The sequence below is a fragment of the Haliotis rufescens genome, unplaced genomic scaffold (genome assembly GCF_023055435.1).
Source record: "Haliotis rufescens isolate VD_foot unplaced genomic scaffold, xgHalRufe1.0.p SCAF_5, whole genome shotgun sequence".
Lineage (NCBI taxonomy): Eukaryota > Metazoa > Mollusca > Gastropoda > Lepetellida > Haliotidae > Haliotis > Haliotis rufescens.
Genome location: NW_025964223.1, coordinates 20,889,691 through 20,906,116, shown reverse-complemented (window position 1 = coordinate 20,906,116; position 16,426 = coordinate 20,889,691). Strand labels below are relative to the sequence as shown.

Genomic DNA, 16,426 nt, shown 5'->3' with positions numbered 1-16,426 from the left:
TATTGTTGATTAGATATTTTGAATAATATAATAAAAATATTTATTTTCGAAAATAGCCAATTGTACACTGGAACTGAAAATGACTGAACAGATCGCAGTGTCCCAGTGCCACTTCTCTGCTATACATATAAGGCGTATACAACAGACTGATGAACACCTGCTACAACAACTGTACTAACCATGAACGGAGCTACAGTAGTGGAGAGCAATAAGGGAATCTTCCACAGAAACACGTCCGACAAAACTTGCAGTTCCTTGTCCCTCCTGTCTGTTACACGGCCACCGAAACACACCTCCCAGGCATGCAGCTTTATAGCCTGAAGGAAACAATTCAAAAGTATACAATAAAAGTAAACGTCCTCATTGTATTCCAAAGAAGTTACCATAGTGAAACAACGACAGCAAATAATCAAGATGTGAAACCGTCATTATCTTTATCAACGATTGAAATTGCTGATTCCAAACCACGCGATACCTTAAAACAACTGGTTTGACAATAAAAGGTAAGAGGACAGAGTCCAAAGAAAATAGGGAAAGGTCAAACACCTATATCAACACTACAATGTGGTTCTTCGCCCTGTTCATCAATTGACAGCTAAAGGGTTACACATTGTGTCATGTCAGACGAGTATTGACAATAAAAGGTAAGAGGACAGAGTCCAAAGAAAATAGGGAAAAGTCAAACACCTATAGCAACACAACAATGTGGTTCTTCGCCCTGTTCATCAATTGACAGCTAAAGGTTTACACATTGTGTCATGTCAGACGAGTATTTACATGAATATTAGTGGTTTTACCACAATTTCGTTACATCAATTATGCCATAAGTTCATTATTTCCCACATTTTATAAAGACAGTAAACTACGTTTATAGCGAACTTGCCGATACAACGAACTGTTTTTTAATCCCGTCCATATGCTGTACATGTGCTTATGACGAACTATTGTTATAACGAACTAAAATCTAGTAGTTATAACCGTAGTTTACTGTAGGTGCAGGGAAACGTCTTTTGTATTTAACCCATGTCCAGATTTAACCATTTGAACGTGGCGTCACCAAGGAAAACTTGTAGCACCATTCTTTGTGTGAGGTCACTGAATGGTCAACAATAAAATCATTATTACTTTTGCATTGGCAGGAATTTTTGTTATTGTTTAATAATTTTACTTTAACCATTTGGAGAAGGGCCTCTATCCCACCTTTATCCCCGTCAGCACCTCTGTCAGCAGCTTCATACGGCTATCCTGTTTCTCCATGCGACTCTTTAGAAGTTTCTGCATGGCCCCTGCTATCTGGATGTGGGTGATGACTAGAACAAGACTCCCCAACAGGGACAGGGCGGACGCGGGGCCTAACAGGAGGAACAGCTGCACAAACACCACGACGATGTTGAGCGGACTGAGGAAGGAGAAGGAGACGTAGTTGAAGGCGAGGCCAGCCTCAGCAGCGTCCGTGGAAACCAGAGTCAACATCTTTCCTATTGGGTAATTCTTCCTTCCCGCAGAAGACAGACGGAGGGACTGAAAGATGCAACAAAAATATTCAGTTCATCACCACTGAAGAGGATCAAAGTATACAAATGGAGTTTTCCTCAGATATTGCGAGGTCACATGTTGTCACCAGGATCAGTATTATTTAAAACTACCGAACCAATTATATTTCATGACCCTTTCAATACCCAAGAACCACACGTATGTCCCGATTTGAGAGGTGATTTACCGTATTCGACGTAATAAGCGCCCCGCTCTAATAAGCGCCCATGGGGATAATAACATATTGGCTAGTGAACAATCCCAATTAGCACCCCTTCCGATTGATCAATGTACACAAGACTCATTTATTCGTGTATAATACGCACTAGTGTGTTATATGCACCCTTAATTATGGGCAATTAGATTCTAGAGAAATATATCTGTCGTATATAAACATTTCAGGCTGTCAGCATAAACCACGAAATTTATCTTTCAACTCTGTTTTGTCCACCAAAATAATATTCTAATAAGAGCCCCCTATTTCTAAATTTGAGAGCGCTCTGGGTGCTTATTACGTCGAATACGGTATCTAATGCTCAAAATTTAATATTCTTACATAGTATAGATTGGTGTAGTGTGTTTGTTGAAGCATTCATTAAAAATGCATTTAACGCTTTGGCAATCAGCACATCTTGTCCGATCAGTAAATTTAAAGTGAGTGAATCTGGTGTAACGCCGCTATATACACCATTCCAGTTATATCACGAAATGCGGGAGATATGTAGGTCTCAGATGTTTATACCGATGATGAAACCCATGAGCAAGGTTGTTCTGTAGTTTTAGCGATAGTTTCAGGAGGGTAGCAATTATATTTTGTGGTACTCCCTGGGAGTGTTTGGGAGTTAGCTCCCTTGGTAAGAAAACGCATGGCTCGGGTTACGAGCGACTGTAAGTTGTTCACTAAGAAAAACAGAATAATAACAGAACGCAAACACACGGTGAAGGATTTAAAGCACAGGAGAGTGACATATCTGTGTTTGATGTGAATACAACTGTCAATTTGTGAAATTTAAATCTTCTATATTCTCTCACGAATAAAAGTGATGATACTGACAAACCAAGGATTAATCAAGGAGATTCTGGGATTCACACCCATGATCAAAGAACCTCGGCACGGTTAAAAGATCATGGCGTCTTAGAAGACTAGGCCCTCCGGTTATTTTAAATACAACTAAATTGATATATACCTTTTTAAATATGGCTGCCATTAGTATATTCTGCGTTGATATTTCCAGCTTGTTCCTCATATAGATAAACTGTTGGTAGAAGATGCTGTCCAAAACCTGAATGAGGAACAGAGAGGCCACCAGAACTCCGCCCTGCCACGCCCCACCCCAGGGCTTTTCAACGTAGGAGATTAATGTCCTGAAGAAAGGCATTTACCATGATGATGAACATATGAACATAGGCGTCATGTTTGACATTAAAGGCCCAATTATTCAACCGAAATATATGTATGAACTTAACATTATTATTATTAAATTGATAGAAGACATATAGGTACTGAGGATTCGGAAATGTGTGTTTGTTGAGACAAGGTTTCATACAGCATAATTACACTAGTGTATAATCTGTGGGGATGACAAATAAAGAATGTTCAGAAGTAAGTCAAAACAGTTACACACCACCAATTGCTGGTGTAAAATAGCCAGACAGACACGGTACCTGAGATGTATCGGGGCTATCCATAGTAAGGAAAAACAGAGCAAGTGAAGGAACTGGATGGCGGTGAATCGCCACCTAAAGGTTCTCAGTAAAGCCCATACTAGCGACGCGGTGTGGTTAGAAGAGGATCGAGGTCCGTTGTCGGGCGGGGATTTTTCGTGGTAGACGTGGCCGTTTGAGACTTGTGTGGTGTTCACAGCGTCATAATACCTGGATATCGGAGTTTCATCATAATACCATACATTGCGTTAACAAAATAACAATAGAGATATAATGAATGATTTTTAAACACTTCCTCAATTGAAAGGGTATCGTGGTATGCATTCAGCTGGTAAATTTCCATAATTTTATATCCCGATATTGGCACGGGTAACGGATTTTATGATTGCGGGGTCTTATTTACAAATCTTTTCTGGTTAAACCTTTGTCACCGCCTGTGGACTCTTATTAAAGCAACTTAAAGTGAGAACAGGGTAAATTGTGATGTGACGATGGCAAGTAATCGTCGTTGTATCAAACGCATGTATTCGTTCAGGCCGATCAGCCGACTTTTACAAGTTACAAAGCGGCGTCTGGACTATTAAAATAGATTTAAGATTAGAAAGATTTTATGAAGTGTAAGACGGAAATGTGTCACCTCTGCACTTCAGAGGTGTTCGTAATTATCCTTTCAGTAAGGGGCCATGATTAGCTAGATTTTATGAAGTGTATGACGGGAATGTGTCACCTCAGCAATTCAGAGGTGTTCGTTTGCTTTCAGTAAGGGACCATGATTAGCTAGATTTTATGAAGTGTATGACGGGAATGTGTCACCTCAGCACTTCAGAGGTGTTCGTATGCTTTCAGTAAGGGACCATGTATCGCTGTGCAGAGATGGGGGAAATCAGTATTCATATTAAAACATTAAGTAATCAGATTTTTTGTAGCATGATATGGAAAGATATATACACGTACATACAATGTATATACGTCATTAAAAGAAGCAAATGGGATGATATTTTTTATACTTATTGGCACGGCAATGACATCAACCTGACAACATTGGGGTATTTTAACAAGACATTTGGGAAACTAGGTCTTATGAAGTCCCACAATAAAACAGAGATATTCTGCACCTTTCGGGTGGGAGTATACAGATGGCCCTTACCTTGACGCATGAAGTTCTTTCTCCCATTCCTTCTCAAACCGGGGGTAGGTGGTCTTGCACGTGCAGGGGGGACACAGGTCGGGGATATCCTCATTGCTCAGAATCTTCTTACTGCCAAGTTCTAGCAGACTGACAGAACAAAGGAATTACATAGTAGACAAAGGGAGACAACTGAAACATGGCGCGGTCCATTCTTTGCTGTTTGAAGCAGTGCACGTTGTATGCAATTGAACTGTATTCTCTGAGGTACCGATCATTTAATATTCCTGGTAAGGATGAGCATGGAAGAGAGAGAGAGAGAGAGAGGGGGGGGGGGGGGGGGGGGCTGAGACGGACAGACTGGTTCAGACAGTTAGACAGTCAGACAGACACAGACAGACACTCATATAAAGAGAGAGACATACAGACAGAATGAGAGAGACAGACAGAGGAACAAAGGGTGTTTGTGTTGGGGGGGTGCACTGCTATTTCTTTCTGTAAAACGTTGTTTTTTTAAATCAGCATATCCTTTAAAGACGTGTGTGCAGTGATCACTTTTGTCTGCTTCAATTACAATAATTTTTTATTAATATATAGGCCATCTAAACTTTATATTCAGGACAAATGGAACCTTGAAATTCTATAGCTGAGTTTTGGTTCTATACATTACCTGCTTGGCCAGGTAAAGAAGATTCTTGAAAGCCATGACGCGTTGTTTTCTGGACAGGTGTTGGTCTGAAAAAGGTAAATTATGTACGGCAGAATACTTATACCTATTGGCTAGGAAGTGAATATCTTGTAAACATTTTGTGTGTTATATCATCAACATATGTAATGAATGATATACAATGCATCTTCTGACTATTTTGAATATGTTTAATTGATTGAGTTGGAATATGATAACTTGAATAAATTAAATTTGTAAGGCTGTTTTTTTTTATTTACAATGTGTTCACGAACTGAAACACAGACAGACCATTAAACAACAAAATTGTGTTCTGCGAGAGTAGATTTAGTTGGCTCTTGATATTCTTGATGTTATGACATATATATTGAAGTGGGCGGTGGCGTAGCCAAGTTGATAAAGCGTTCGCTCGTCACGCCAAAGACTCAGGTTCGCTTCCCCACATGGGTACAATGTGTGAATCAGATTTACTGTGTCCCTCGCCGTGATAGTGAAGAAATACTGCTAAAACCGCGTAAAACCAAACACACTCACTCTATTGAAAGGTTTGGCATCATATATAATAGAAGCGTGATATAAAGGGGATAGAGAGTATTTTTAGATATGTGAAGGGATAAGGAGTTGTGAAACCTATTGGTTATCTATATATTACAGAGTATTTGGAGATAGCTGTAGCGTTATGCAAGCTATGGGTTATCTTAATCTTTGAGAGTATTTCGATGTGAACCGGTGAAGAGGTGTAGCGTGGTGCAACCTATGCGCAGGTTGGTTTTGGGGTTCGAGAGTGTACTATATATGGAGTGCAAAGTAGAGAGTATTTCTGTAGCTCTGGAGTCATGATAACGATAGTAAAGTATTACTGTAGCTGCTCCGCTACCTGTACCATATCAAACACCTTCTCCTTGGCCTAGTGGATAGAGCGCCCGGAGAATGGAAAGTCGGTGGTCCATGTGGAAATGATATATAGTATATCCAGCTCAGTGGGCTAGCACTATAAAACCCACATAAGCCAGACCAGTGCAAGCAGCCACACACACATAAATACACGTCGCTACATAGGTGCAATAATTTTGAAGGCGACGTTTTATTTCATTTCATGTCATCTCATCTCAATAATTGGCTTCGCTAATAATAGTATTACAATAATGTTTAATACAATAATAAATGTAATGGCAATGAACAAACCCTGCAGGTTCGGTTCCAAATTCAATATAGTACCGTTAAATTCGCAAGTAACATACCTCTACATTGAGGTGGGGGGAGGTGCAATGGGGTTTAACGTCGCGTCCAAGATTATTGCACTTATATAGCGACGTGCATGCACGTGTGCGTGCGTGCGTGCGTGCGTGCGTGCGTGCGTGCGTGGGTATGTGTGGCTACTTGCACTAGTCCGGATTAATGCCGATTTATAGTGCTAGCCCACTGAGATACCATGCAGCAGTTTAACATGAATACCCCACTCAGACACTGTATACTGTTCCGAGCCGACCAGTCCTTGTTTTATCCCCTAATGCCGAGCGCCAGGAAGGGTAACAACAAATACTATCTTTTAACGTCTGTTGGTCAGACGTGGCCGGGGAATGAACCCAGGACCTTCCGCTCTCCGGGCGGACACACTACCACTAGACCACGGAGGCGGTCTATTTACAGACACTCTACCACTAGACCATAGAGGTGGTCTATTTACAGACCGCTGCCACATAGCTGGAATATTGCTGAGTGCGGCGTTAAACGCCAAACGAACTCGTGGCTACCTGAAAAAAGTTCGAGCTATCCGGGGTTCGAGACATCAGGAAAATGTTATGCTTAATTTGGATTCTTGGGAATCCCAAATGAGTTCGAGACAACTGGGCATTCGACACATCCATGTTTGACACAACGGGGTTCGACCGTACCAATCATAGGTTTGTGTGGTCTGAGGTTTTTTTCAGGTTACAGAGATTTAGCTGGGGTATTACTGACTGTGGAGTTAAATAACATTAATTCCCTCGCTCCTTCACAAATGTATTTTCGAGACTATATTTTGATTGGAACTTCATAGGAATTGAGCTACATCGAGTATGATCACAAGCCAATTTCAGCAGTACCACTGTAGGGGACAAGACTTGACATACTTCCGGTTTGGGAAAGTTATGATAACCAATCAGAGTGACAGGCACTTGCTCACCTTCAAAGGCAGAACACAGACGTCGAGTCCGAAGAAATAATTACTTATTCGTTATTGGGAATGTTTGCTTGTTTGTTCGTTTGTTTGTTGTTTAACGCCGCACTCAGCAATATTCCAGCTATACGAATAAACGGTCTGTAAATAATCGAGTCAGGACCAGACAATCCAGTGATTGACATCGTGACCATCGATCCACGCAATTGGGATACGATGACATGCATCAACCAAGTCAGCGAGCCTGACCTAGTATGGCGGCATGGTATCTCGGTTGGCTAGCACCACACACACACACACACACACACACACACACACACACACACACCAAACTGAAGATGCCAGTAGCTAGATAGTCCAGCTTAACGTGTTTCCGATAATTATAACAACTGATAACAGCTATCAATATCAGGTTCGCAACGTACATTGTTCATATCTTCTCAACGCTAAGCCTGTCAGAGATAACAGGACTACTTTATGACATACACTTGTGAATATATATATAAATAACACTGTGAGTGTGTGTGCTGCGCATTGATAGCGAGTGTTTGTTTACATCAAACAGGATGATATGTCAGGTGTATATATATATTGTAGAGTGGGGGAGAGGCTGGAGTGGTCTGGTATAGAAATGTGTAACATGACGTTTGGTGTACTTCATGTTTCCATAGCAATAAACATACTTCCTGCAAGATCGGCACAACATGTAACATTTGAAACTTTCAACAGCGCGTTAGTTTTAGCACTTTTCAACACAAACCACGGTATGTTTATCCTCTTTTGATGTTGTTTGTTTGTTTGTTTGTTGTTTAACGCCGCACTCCAGATTCTAGAGCAAGATTCCAGCTACAGGGCGGCGGTCTGTAAATAATCGAGTCTGGACAATCCAGCATCGATCCTCGCAATTGGGATACGATGACATGCATCAACCAAGTCAGCGAGCCTGACCACACGATCCCGTTAGTTGCCTCTTACGAGAAGCAAAGTCGCTTCTATTGTTAATAGCATGGTTTTAATGGTTGTGGCGTATTGCCATGACACTGTCAGCACTATGTCGGTGCTTACGTGTTTTAACAAAAGTGGTAAACGTCTAAGGCCTTCCATCTTCGAGAGGCAAGATTGTCCACTAGCCTTTTCCAAAGCCTAGTTTGAATCAGACTTTGATATTGGCTAGTGGACACGTTTGCCTCGGGAAGATAAAGGTCTTCTTCACTCGGGCCTTCCCCCAAAATCCACACGATTATAAATGAAATATTTTTAAAGTCACCCTTTCATCAGAGACCATATAATTATATGGTCTCTGCTTTCATCTCCTTGTAGAATCACACCGGTAAACATCCCACGCGTTCGCACACATGGCCAACTCATGCATCATTGTCGACATCCTGCTGCGGTTAGACTGTGGGCAGGCTATCAGGCATGCTGTTCTACAGTCGTACAACCATGGCCGTACAACCACTGTAATAACCTTGCAGGCGGAATGTTCGCCACTGCCAAAGCTATGATATGGAGACTTAAAGGAAACAATATCTTGCATTGCAGCAGCAACACTTTCAAATATTGCTTTCAACATTGAATGCGTTTGTTCGGTGTATTTTGAAACAAAACTTCCTATTTTTGTGTAATTGTACACCCACTGTGGCCAGGTGAAAGAATATATTGGTGGTATTGAATATATCTCATATTTACATTGTCTTAGTGGTATGAAATATTATAGTGACATATACAACAAGAATTAATATATGAATATTACTATTATATTTTTTCATTGTAAAACCAGGGCGGCAACAGATCACTCAATGATTTAACTGCGTAATATTTTTCAGGGCATTTAAAAGATGCAATTAACAAATACTTAGGACATATACTCGTAGAAAGTAATTTTCATATCATGTGTACATTAATCATACACATATCTAGCAGGTGTTATCAACGCCTGTGATAACAATGGAAGCTGATCATTTAATCTATTATGAGACCACGCTTCATTTAAATCAGATTTAAAATAGTGTAAGAAAACTATTAAAGGATAATATGTTTACAGTTATGACTTTTATTGGTAAATAACGACTAAAGCAACGGTATCTGCTTTTAGCATAAAAATGGCAAGTTGGCACTAAAGTACCCAATCGTTTCTCCTTGAACCCGATAATGATACAATTATTGCATGCCTTACCCTCGTATCGTGGTCCATATCCCCACGCCGCACCCCCGGGCGAATTATCACATGGGACACACCGTCACCTTCACCGATGTGAATGTCCTCTCAGAAGCTTGTGTGTCAAATATTGTGCTCCCAGATCCTCGTTGTACCCGCGGCTAAGAATACCCCCTCCCCGTTATTACGTAAATGGTTAACGTGCAGAACAAGCTTAGTATATATAGCACAAGATGCTAGTGCCATAGTACATCAGACTTGCATCTGCTGTGTTGGATATTGGCCCGTATTCAAAACCTCACCTTTGTGAAAGGTCGACTGTTCTGTTGTAGATTCCCATCTGGCGCGTATTTAACGTGTCAACAGGTATCTCCCGTGTGCTTTAGCTTATCTCCTGAGTAAACGTATCAGTCGTGTGGTTAAGCAATGTATTACCTTTATCTTAAATGATTTTCACATTAGAAACAAATCATGCATGTGAGTGAGTGAGTATGATTTTACGCCGCTTTTAGCAATATGCCAGCAATATCACGGCGGGGGACACCAGAAATGGGCTTCACACATTGTACCCATATCGGGAATCGAACCCGGGTCTTAGGCGTGACGAGCGAACGCTTTAACCACTAGGCTACCCGACCGCCCCAAATCATGCATGTTGAAGAGAAGGGTAATAGATTAATCGGTTTAATCTACATTTGCTGTGTAACATTGAACTCGGCAATATTCCACCTAAATGACGGCGGCATGCAAATAATCGAGTCTGGACCAGATAACAGATGATTGATGTTATGAGCAAAGCACCACGCCACTAGGGTAAGATCAAACCCAATCAACCAGGTCCCCAAACCTAACCTCCTCCCAGCAATGATATTGGATCAATGTTGCCCCAATGTCACGCTTAACGTTGTCCAATGTTGGCAGATGATACTGTGATGACAGATGATACTGATCCAATGAGACCCGTGAAGATCCGGGGTAGAATAGGTCTTCAGCAACCCATGCTGGCCGTAAAAGGCGACTATGCTTGGCGTAAAGGGCGACTAACGGGATCGGGTGGTCAGGCTTGCTGACTTGGTTGATGCATGTCATCGATCCCAATTGCGTGGATCGATGCTCATGAAATTAATCACTGGATTGTCTAGTCCAGACTCGATTATTTACAGACCGCCGTCATATAGCTGGAATATTGCTAGAGTGTGGCGTTTAACATCAAACAAACAAACAAAACAAAAAACTGATCCAATATAATCTGTCCACAGTGCTTAATCGTTGGTTCAATGTTGGCAACATGACATCAGTCCAACTTTGTACCAACTTTGGGCCAATGTTTTCCAGTTGATTAATTAGGGTGGTATTCGTGGTATTTTGTCCTGGGTATACTGTGTTGACACACTGGTTGATGCTGTTCATCATGCTATTGTTGATGTTGTTGTTGACTTTTTTTTTGTTTCTTTGTTGTTTAACGCGGCGCTCAACAATATTCCAGCAATGTGACGGCGGTCTGAAAATAATCGAGTCTCGACCAGAACACCAAGTGATTGACATCATGAGCATCGATCTACGCAACTGCGATACGATGCCATGCATCAACCAAGTCAACGAGCCTGACCACCCGATCCCGTTTGTCGCCTCTTACAACAAGCAAAGGTTGCTGAAGACATATTCTCTACCAGGATCTTCACGCATCTTATTGCATTTTAGCGTGATATTTTATTTCTACAAAGGCATCATAAAATCCACGAGAGAGTTGTTTTCAATCATCATTTTTCCATCTCAACTCAAAAACAATCATGCAAAGACATACCGACACAAACAGATTCACTAAACTGAGCATTTTATTAACAAAATATGACATACATGTATGTACATCAATTACACCACGGCTGGTAGTCTCTGTCAATATTGGGGGCACGGATGGCCCAGTCGTATAAGGCACAGCGATTCGCTGTGCAGAGTTGCGTCCCTTGGGCACGCCAGAAACCTATGATCGTGGGTTCGATCGTGGGTTGTCAGCACCATACCCGTGCTCGTGGGTTTCACTGAAGTGGTAAACGTCTGAGACCTGCATCACTTCAGGTTTTCCTCCCACATTAAGCTGACACGCCGCGATATAACTGGAATACTGTTAAAAGCGGCGTTAAACCCAACTCTCTCACTCACCCTGTCAATATTGAAGCCTATTCAGTTTTGAATGTTCAAGTACTACTGCACGAATTTTCCAGGGCTTTGTCAACCCACATATTTTTCACAATTCCCTTTAACTAGATGAAACTAGGTTCTATGATATTAATGTACTCTATGTCGATTGATATTTTTCGTTTTAATTCCTGACGATGTGAATAATCATAAAATATTGTGGAACATTCTGACATTAATAAACAATTCAAATAAATTAAACTTTGGATTATTTTACGAATATCTTTTTGATGAACTATTTGATTGCACAAATTACACAAATACACTAAATTACGCTTATATCGAACACGCTTTTAACGAACTTACTTTTTTATCCCGTCTGTTTGCTGTTTGCTGTATAAATGTATATGCTTTTAACGAACTGCGGTTATAACGAAATAAAGTTAGTGGTCCCTTTGAGATCGTTATAACCGTAGTTTACTGTACCTCTATTCATGCATTGCCTGTAACATTCGTTAACTACAGACCAAAAATTTCATTACAAAAAATCATATCATCTATCTATCTATCTATCTATCTATCTATCTATCTATCTATCTATCTATATATCTATCTATCTATCTATCTATCTATCTATCTATAATTATTCAAATGCTTTTCATGAACTTCATTTCAATCTACAACCAATTTCAATGCCATTTATGTTAAAATTACTCTTTTTTTAGTGTTTGCAGCTATTGCCTTGCATCTGCATAATGTAATCACGTGCATTCAGGACAGACAATGATAACTAATACAAGGGAGGCAACTCTGTCTATTAAAGACCTGCAGCTGAAGCACAAAACAGGTGGTATTAATGATTCCGGTACTACAGTAATGCTACAGATGTTGGTTGAGTAAGAGAGTTTCTAGGTTTGAGAGAGTGCGAATCGAAGAGCGTTGATTTGTTTTGATTTGCGACATGGACGAAGTGGTGTAGAGGGATATACTCCTTGCCACTTGAAATACCGCAAGAATTAACGAAGACAGCTGCACGAGTGCTGATACTTATAAAGTAAAAAAGCCATTCTGCCGGTAAGGAATATCACTTCAGTAATGTTAAAAACTGAAAAGTGCGCTTTTTAAGAAATGTCCATTTTCTTAGCAATTAACATCGTCGTTGAGTTTTGAACACGTGGTTACAATCCGGATAGGAATCGACAGGTGACTGCGAAAGGCTGTAGTTCATTAATAGGTCATTGCGATATTCTTTATTCTATTACAAGTGGCAAGGTTATAGAGAGTATTGTCAGTAAGTGAGAGTGAGTGAGTTGGGCTTAACGCCGCTTTTAGCAGTATTCCAGCCTTACCACGGTGTGTCAGCTTAATGTTGGAGGAAAGCCCGAAGTGATGCAGGTCTCAGACGTTTACCTCTTCGGTGAAACCCACGAGCACGGGTATGGTGCTGACAAACCTAGAAACATAATCGGGGCGAACCGGGATTCGAACCCACGATCATAGTTTTCTGGCGTGCCAAAGGGACGCAACTCTGCACAGCGAATCGCGGCGCCTTAAAGGACCACCCGTGCCCCCTGTATTGCCAGTAAGACAAATAGGTATACGTTGCAAGACGTAAATCTACACCGCTGGTTGGTTGGTGGTATTTTCAGCTAGGAGAATTGATATGGATACTATTGCATAACCTAAATGCAACCCGCTGGATGGTTTGGTTGTTAAAGAGTACCGTCAGTGTGACGAAGTGGTATAGGTAGTGTTGTTGGCTGCTACTGATTGTATTTTGTAGTTGTTTTTTTAATTTCGGGAAAGGCGTTTCGAGATAAACGAAATGGTATTTTGTTGAACACAGTCCAACAAAGTGTGGGTGTTAAATATTATTTCGAGATTAGAGCATATGTATGGGGTTATGCAATTATGCCGAGGGTTAGTCGTTTGGTAAGTATTTCGATTGATGAAGTGTGATAGTATTTTTCAACCTATGGGTCATTTAATGTGTATGTCAAAGAGTCTATTAAGATGAAGTGGTATAGCTCTAGGGTTGATTATATTTTTTTAATATTAGAGGTTTTTTTGTGGTGGTAGGGTTTGTACAACCTGTTGACTAGTTGTACAGCCTATTGATTTTTTTATATGCAAGAGATTTTTTCGAGATAGGCGTTGTGGTAAGGAGTTGTACAGCCTATTGACTATTTTATATACAAGAGAGTATTTCGAGATAGGTTTTGTGGTATAGAGTTGTACAGCCTATTGACTATTTTATTTGCAAGAGAGTATTTCGAGATAGGCGGTGTGGTATAGAGTTGTACAGCCTATTGACTATTTTATATGCAAGAGAGTATTTCGAGATAGGCGTTGTGGTATAGAGTTGTACAGCCTATTGACTATTTTATATGCAAGAGAGTATTTCGAGATAGGTTTTGTGGTATAGAGTTGTACAGCCTATTGACTATTTTATTTGCAAGAGAGTATTTCGAGATAGGCGGTGTGGTATAGAGTTGTACAGCCTGTTGATTATTTTATATGCAAGAGAGTATTTCGAGATAGGCGTTGTGGTATAGAGTTGCACACCCTTTTGATTATTTTATATGCAAGAGAGTATTTCGAGATAAGCATTGTGATATAGGGTTGTACAATCTGTTTTCACACACGAGGGTACAGTAAACTACGTTCAAAACGAACACGCTTAAAACGAACTGACGGATATAACGAACTTACTTTTTTGGTCCCGACCATGTGCTATATATGATGCATATATTCATATCACGAACTACGGTTATAACAAATAAAATTAGTGATCCCTGTGAGTTCGTTATAACCGTAGTTTACAGTATTTCGAAATATGCGTTGTGGCATAGGGTTGTACAACTATTGCCGCAGTGTGGTTTGTTTGTTTGTTTGTTTGTTGTTGAACGCCGCAATATTCCAGCTATATGACGGCGGTCTGTAAATAATCGAGTCTGGACCAGACAATCCAATGATTGACACCATGAGTATCGAGCCACGCAATCGGGATCGATGACATGCATCAACCAAGTCAGCGAACCTGACCACCCGATCCCGTTAGTCGCCTTTTACGCCAAGCATAGTCGCCTTTTACGGCAAGCATGGGTTGCTGAAGACCTATTCTACCCCGGAATCTTAGCGGGCCCAGTGTGGTTTGGGGGATTCGCGAGTGTTTCAAGATAGTGTGCGTGATGCAAGAGTGAAACCAAGTCATGAGTTAGCGTTGCGTTTAAGAGTTGTGCGATGCAACCTAATCCGCACGTTATCTCAGAGGTGAAGAATATATAGATCTGGTTCCCAGGCAACGAAAGTAACTGCCAGAAAAAAACGTATTATATGAGAAAAAAGCTGTAACCATGTTCCCAGAATTAGTTAAGTTCCAAGACGGAAGACAATCCTGACAGGTATGCCCACAATACGGTAAATGGCAAGCTGCGTCTTGGTACTAGTGTGTTATCATAACATGGAAGAATGCTACCAGCTTCTAGTTGAATGTTCTATCGTGTCATCTCCGCGCCGACATAACACAGGTATTAGACGTTGTCGCTTTGATGGAACACACGAGCATAGGTATGGTGCTGCCCTAGAAACTTAATCAGGACACACTAGTTTCAAACCCACGATCACCCTCGAACCCAGGTTTCTGGGACACACAAGGTACGCAACTCTACTCAGCGCATGGCGACGCCTCAGCCGACTCGGCCACCCGTGTCTGGCCAAAGAGAATAACAGTACGTCACTCTGTTTTAAGGCTGAAAAGGGGAAATGTGGCTCAGATATCCGCGTGTCACGACAGGAATTGTCATTGACAATAAAACTATTTCGTTTCCAATTTCCCTCGTCACATGAAGGAGATATGATTGACAACTGACATAACGAGCCGAGTTAAATGTATACCCAGCTGTGCGTGTTGGTATTCTTGGTGAGAAACAAACCCAATTCCTCCTTCATCACCATATTTCCAATAAAAACATCCTCTCCGTCCTCGTTTTTTTCAGAAAACTATGGGGGCGGTCGGGTAGCCTAGTAGTTAAAGCGTTCGCTCGTCACGCCGAAGACCCGGGTTCGATTCCCGACATGGGTACAATGTGTGAAGCCCATTTGTGGTGTCCCCCGCCGTGATATTGCTGGAATATTGCTAAAAGCGGCGTAAAACCATACTCACTCACTCACTCACTCAGAAAACTATGCCCCAGAGACATATGTTATTTAACGCAGCCATGATTCCAACCCTATACTAAACCCTACCGGACACATGGATATACATGGACATTCACACTCATGACACACTACACAAACGTACGTATTAGCTTCTGAAAACTGCAAAGTAATAAACTGTTCACTCATTTCCTGGATAACATCCCTTAATGTTTGTTGTTAGTTTGTTAATTTGGTAGTAGCCGACATCAATATTCCCGCTGTATGACAGCGGCCTGAAAATCATCTAATCGACCAAACAACCCAGTGATTGATATCATGAGCAAGAATCGACGACGAGTACTTGGTACGCAATCAGCCAAATCATCGATCCTGACCACCCGATCAATTAAGTCGTCTCTTACTACAAACATACATGTAGTCTATATTTACCTTAATCCCCATAAGGGGGCACGGGAAGTCCCAGTCGTCTAAGGCGCCTCGATTCGCTGTGCAGAGTTGCGTCCCTTGGGCACGCCAGAAACCTCTGATTGTGGGTTCGAATCCCGGTTCGCCCCGATTATGTTTCTAGGTTTGTCAGCACCATACCTGTGCTCCTGGGTTTTACCGAAGTGGTAAACGTCTGAGACCTGCATCACTTCAGGCTTTCCTCACACATTAAGCTGGCACGCCGCGATATAACTGGAATAGTGTTAAAAGCGGCGTTAAACCCAACTCACTCACTCACTCACTTAATCCCCATAGGACCTTAAAGGTAAATGTTACATGTTTAATGCATTCGTGTTTGAAGCTGTACCTGTTGAT

General features: G+C 41.2%; 1 protein-coding gene across 1 annotated transcript in view; it reads right to left on the bottom strand.

Moving 5' to 3' along the window:
- LOC124122989 (multidrug resistance-associated protein 1-like) overlaps positions 1-9,566 on the bottom strand; it is a 37,625-nt gene extending 28,059 nt beyond the window's left edge. Inside the window, exons 1-7 of the mRNA XM_046486213.2 lie at positions 9,347-9,566; positions 4,995-5,059; positions 4,346-4,474; positions 3,199-3,408; positions 2,721-2,898; positions 1,201-1,521; positions 180-317 (exon numbers count right to left, since the gene is read on the bottom strand). Of these exons, the coding sequence (XP_046342169.2) occupies positions 180-317; positions 1,201-1,521; positions 2,721-2,898; positions 3,199-3,408; positions 4,346-4,474; positions 4,995-5,059; positions 9,347-9,364 (1,059 nt within the window). The 5' untranslated portion in view covers positions 9,365-9,566. The remainder of the gene's footprint in view (positions 1-179; positions 318-1,200; positions 1,522-2,720; positions 2,899-3,198; positions 3,409-4,345; positions 4,475-4,994; positions 5,060-9,346) is intronic.
- Positions 9,567-16,426: the final 6,860 nt, after the last annotated feature.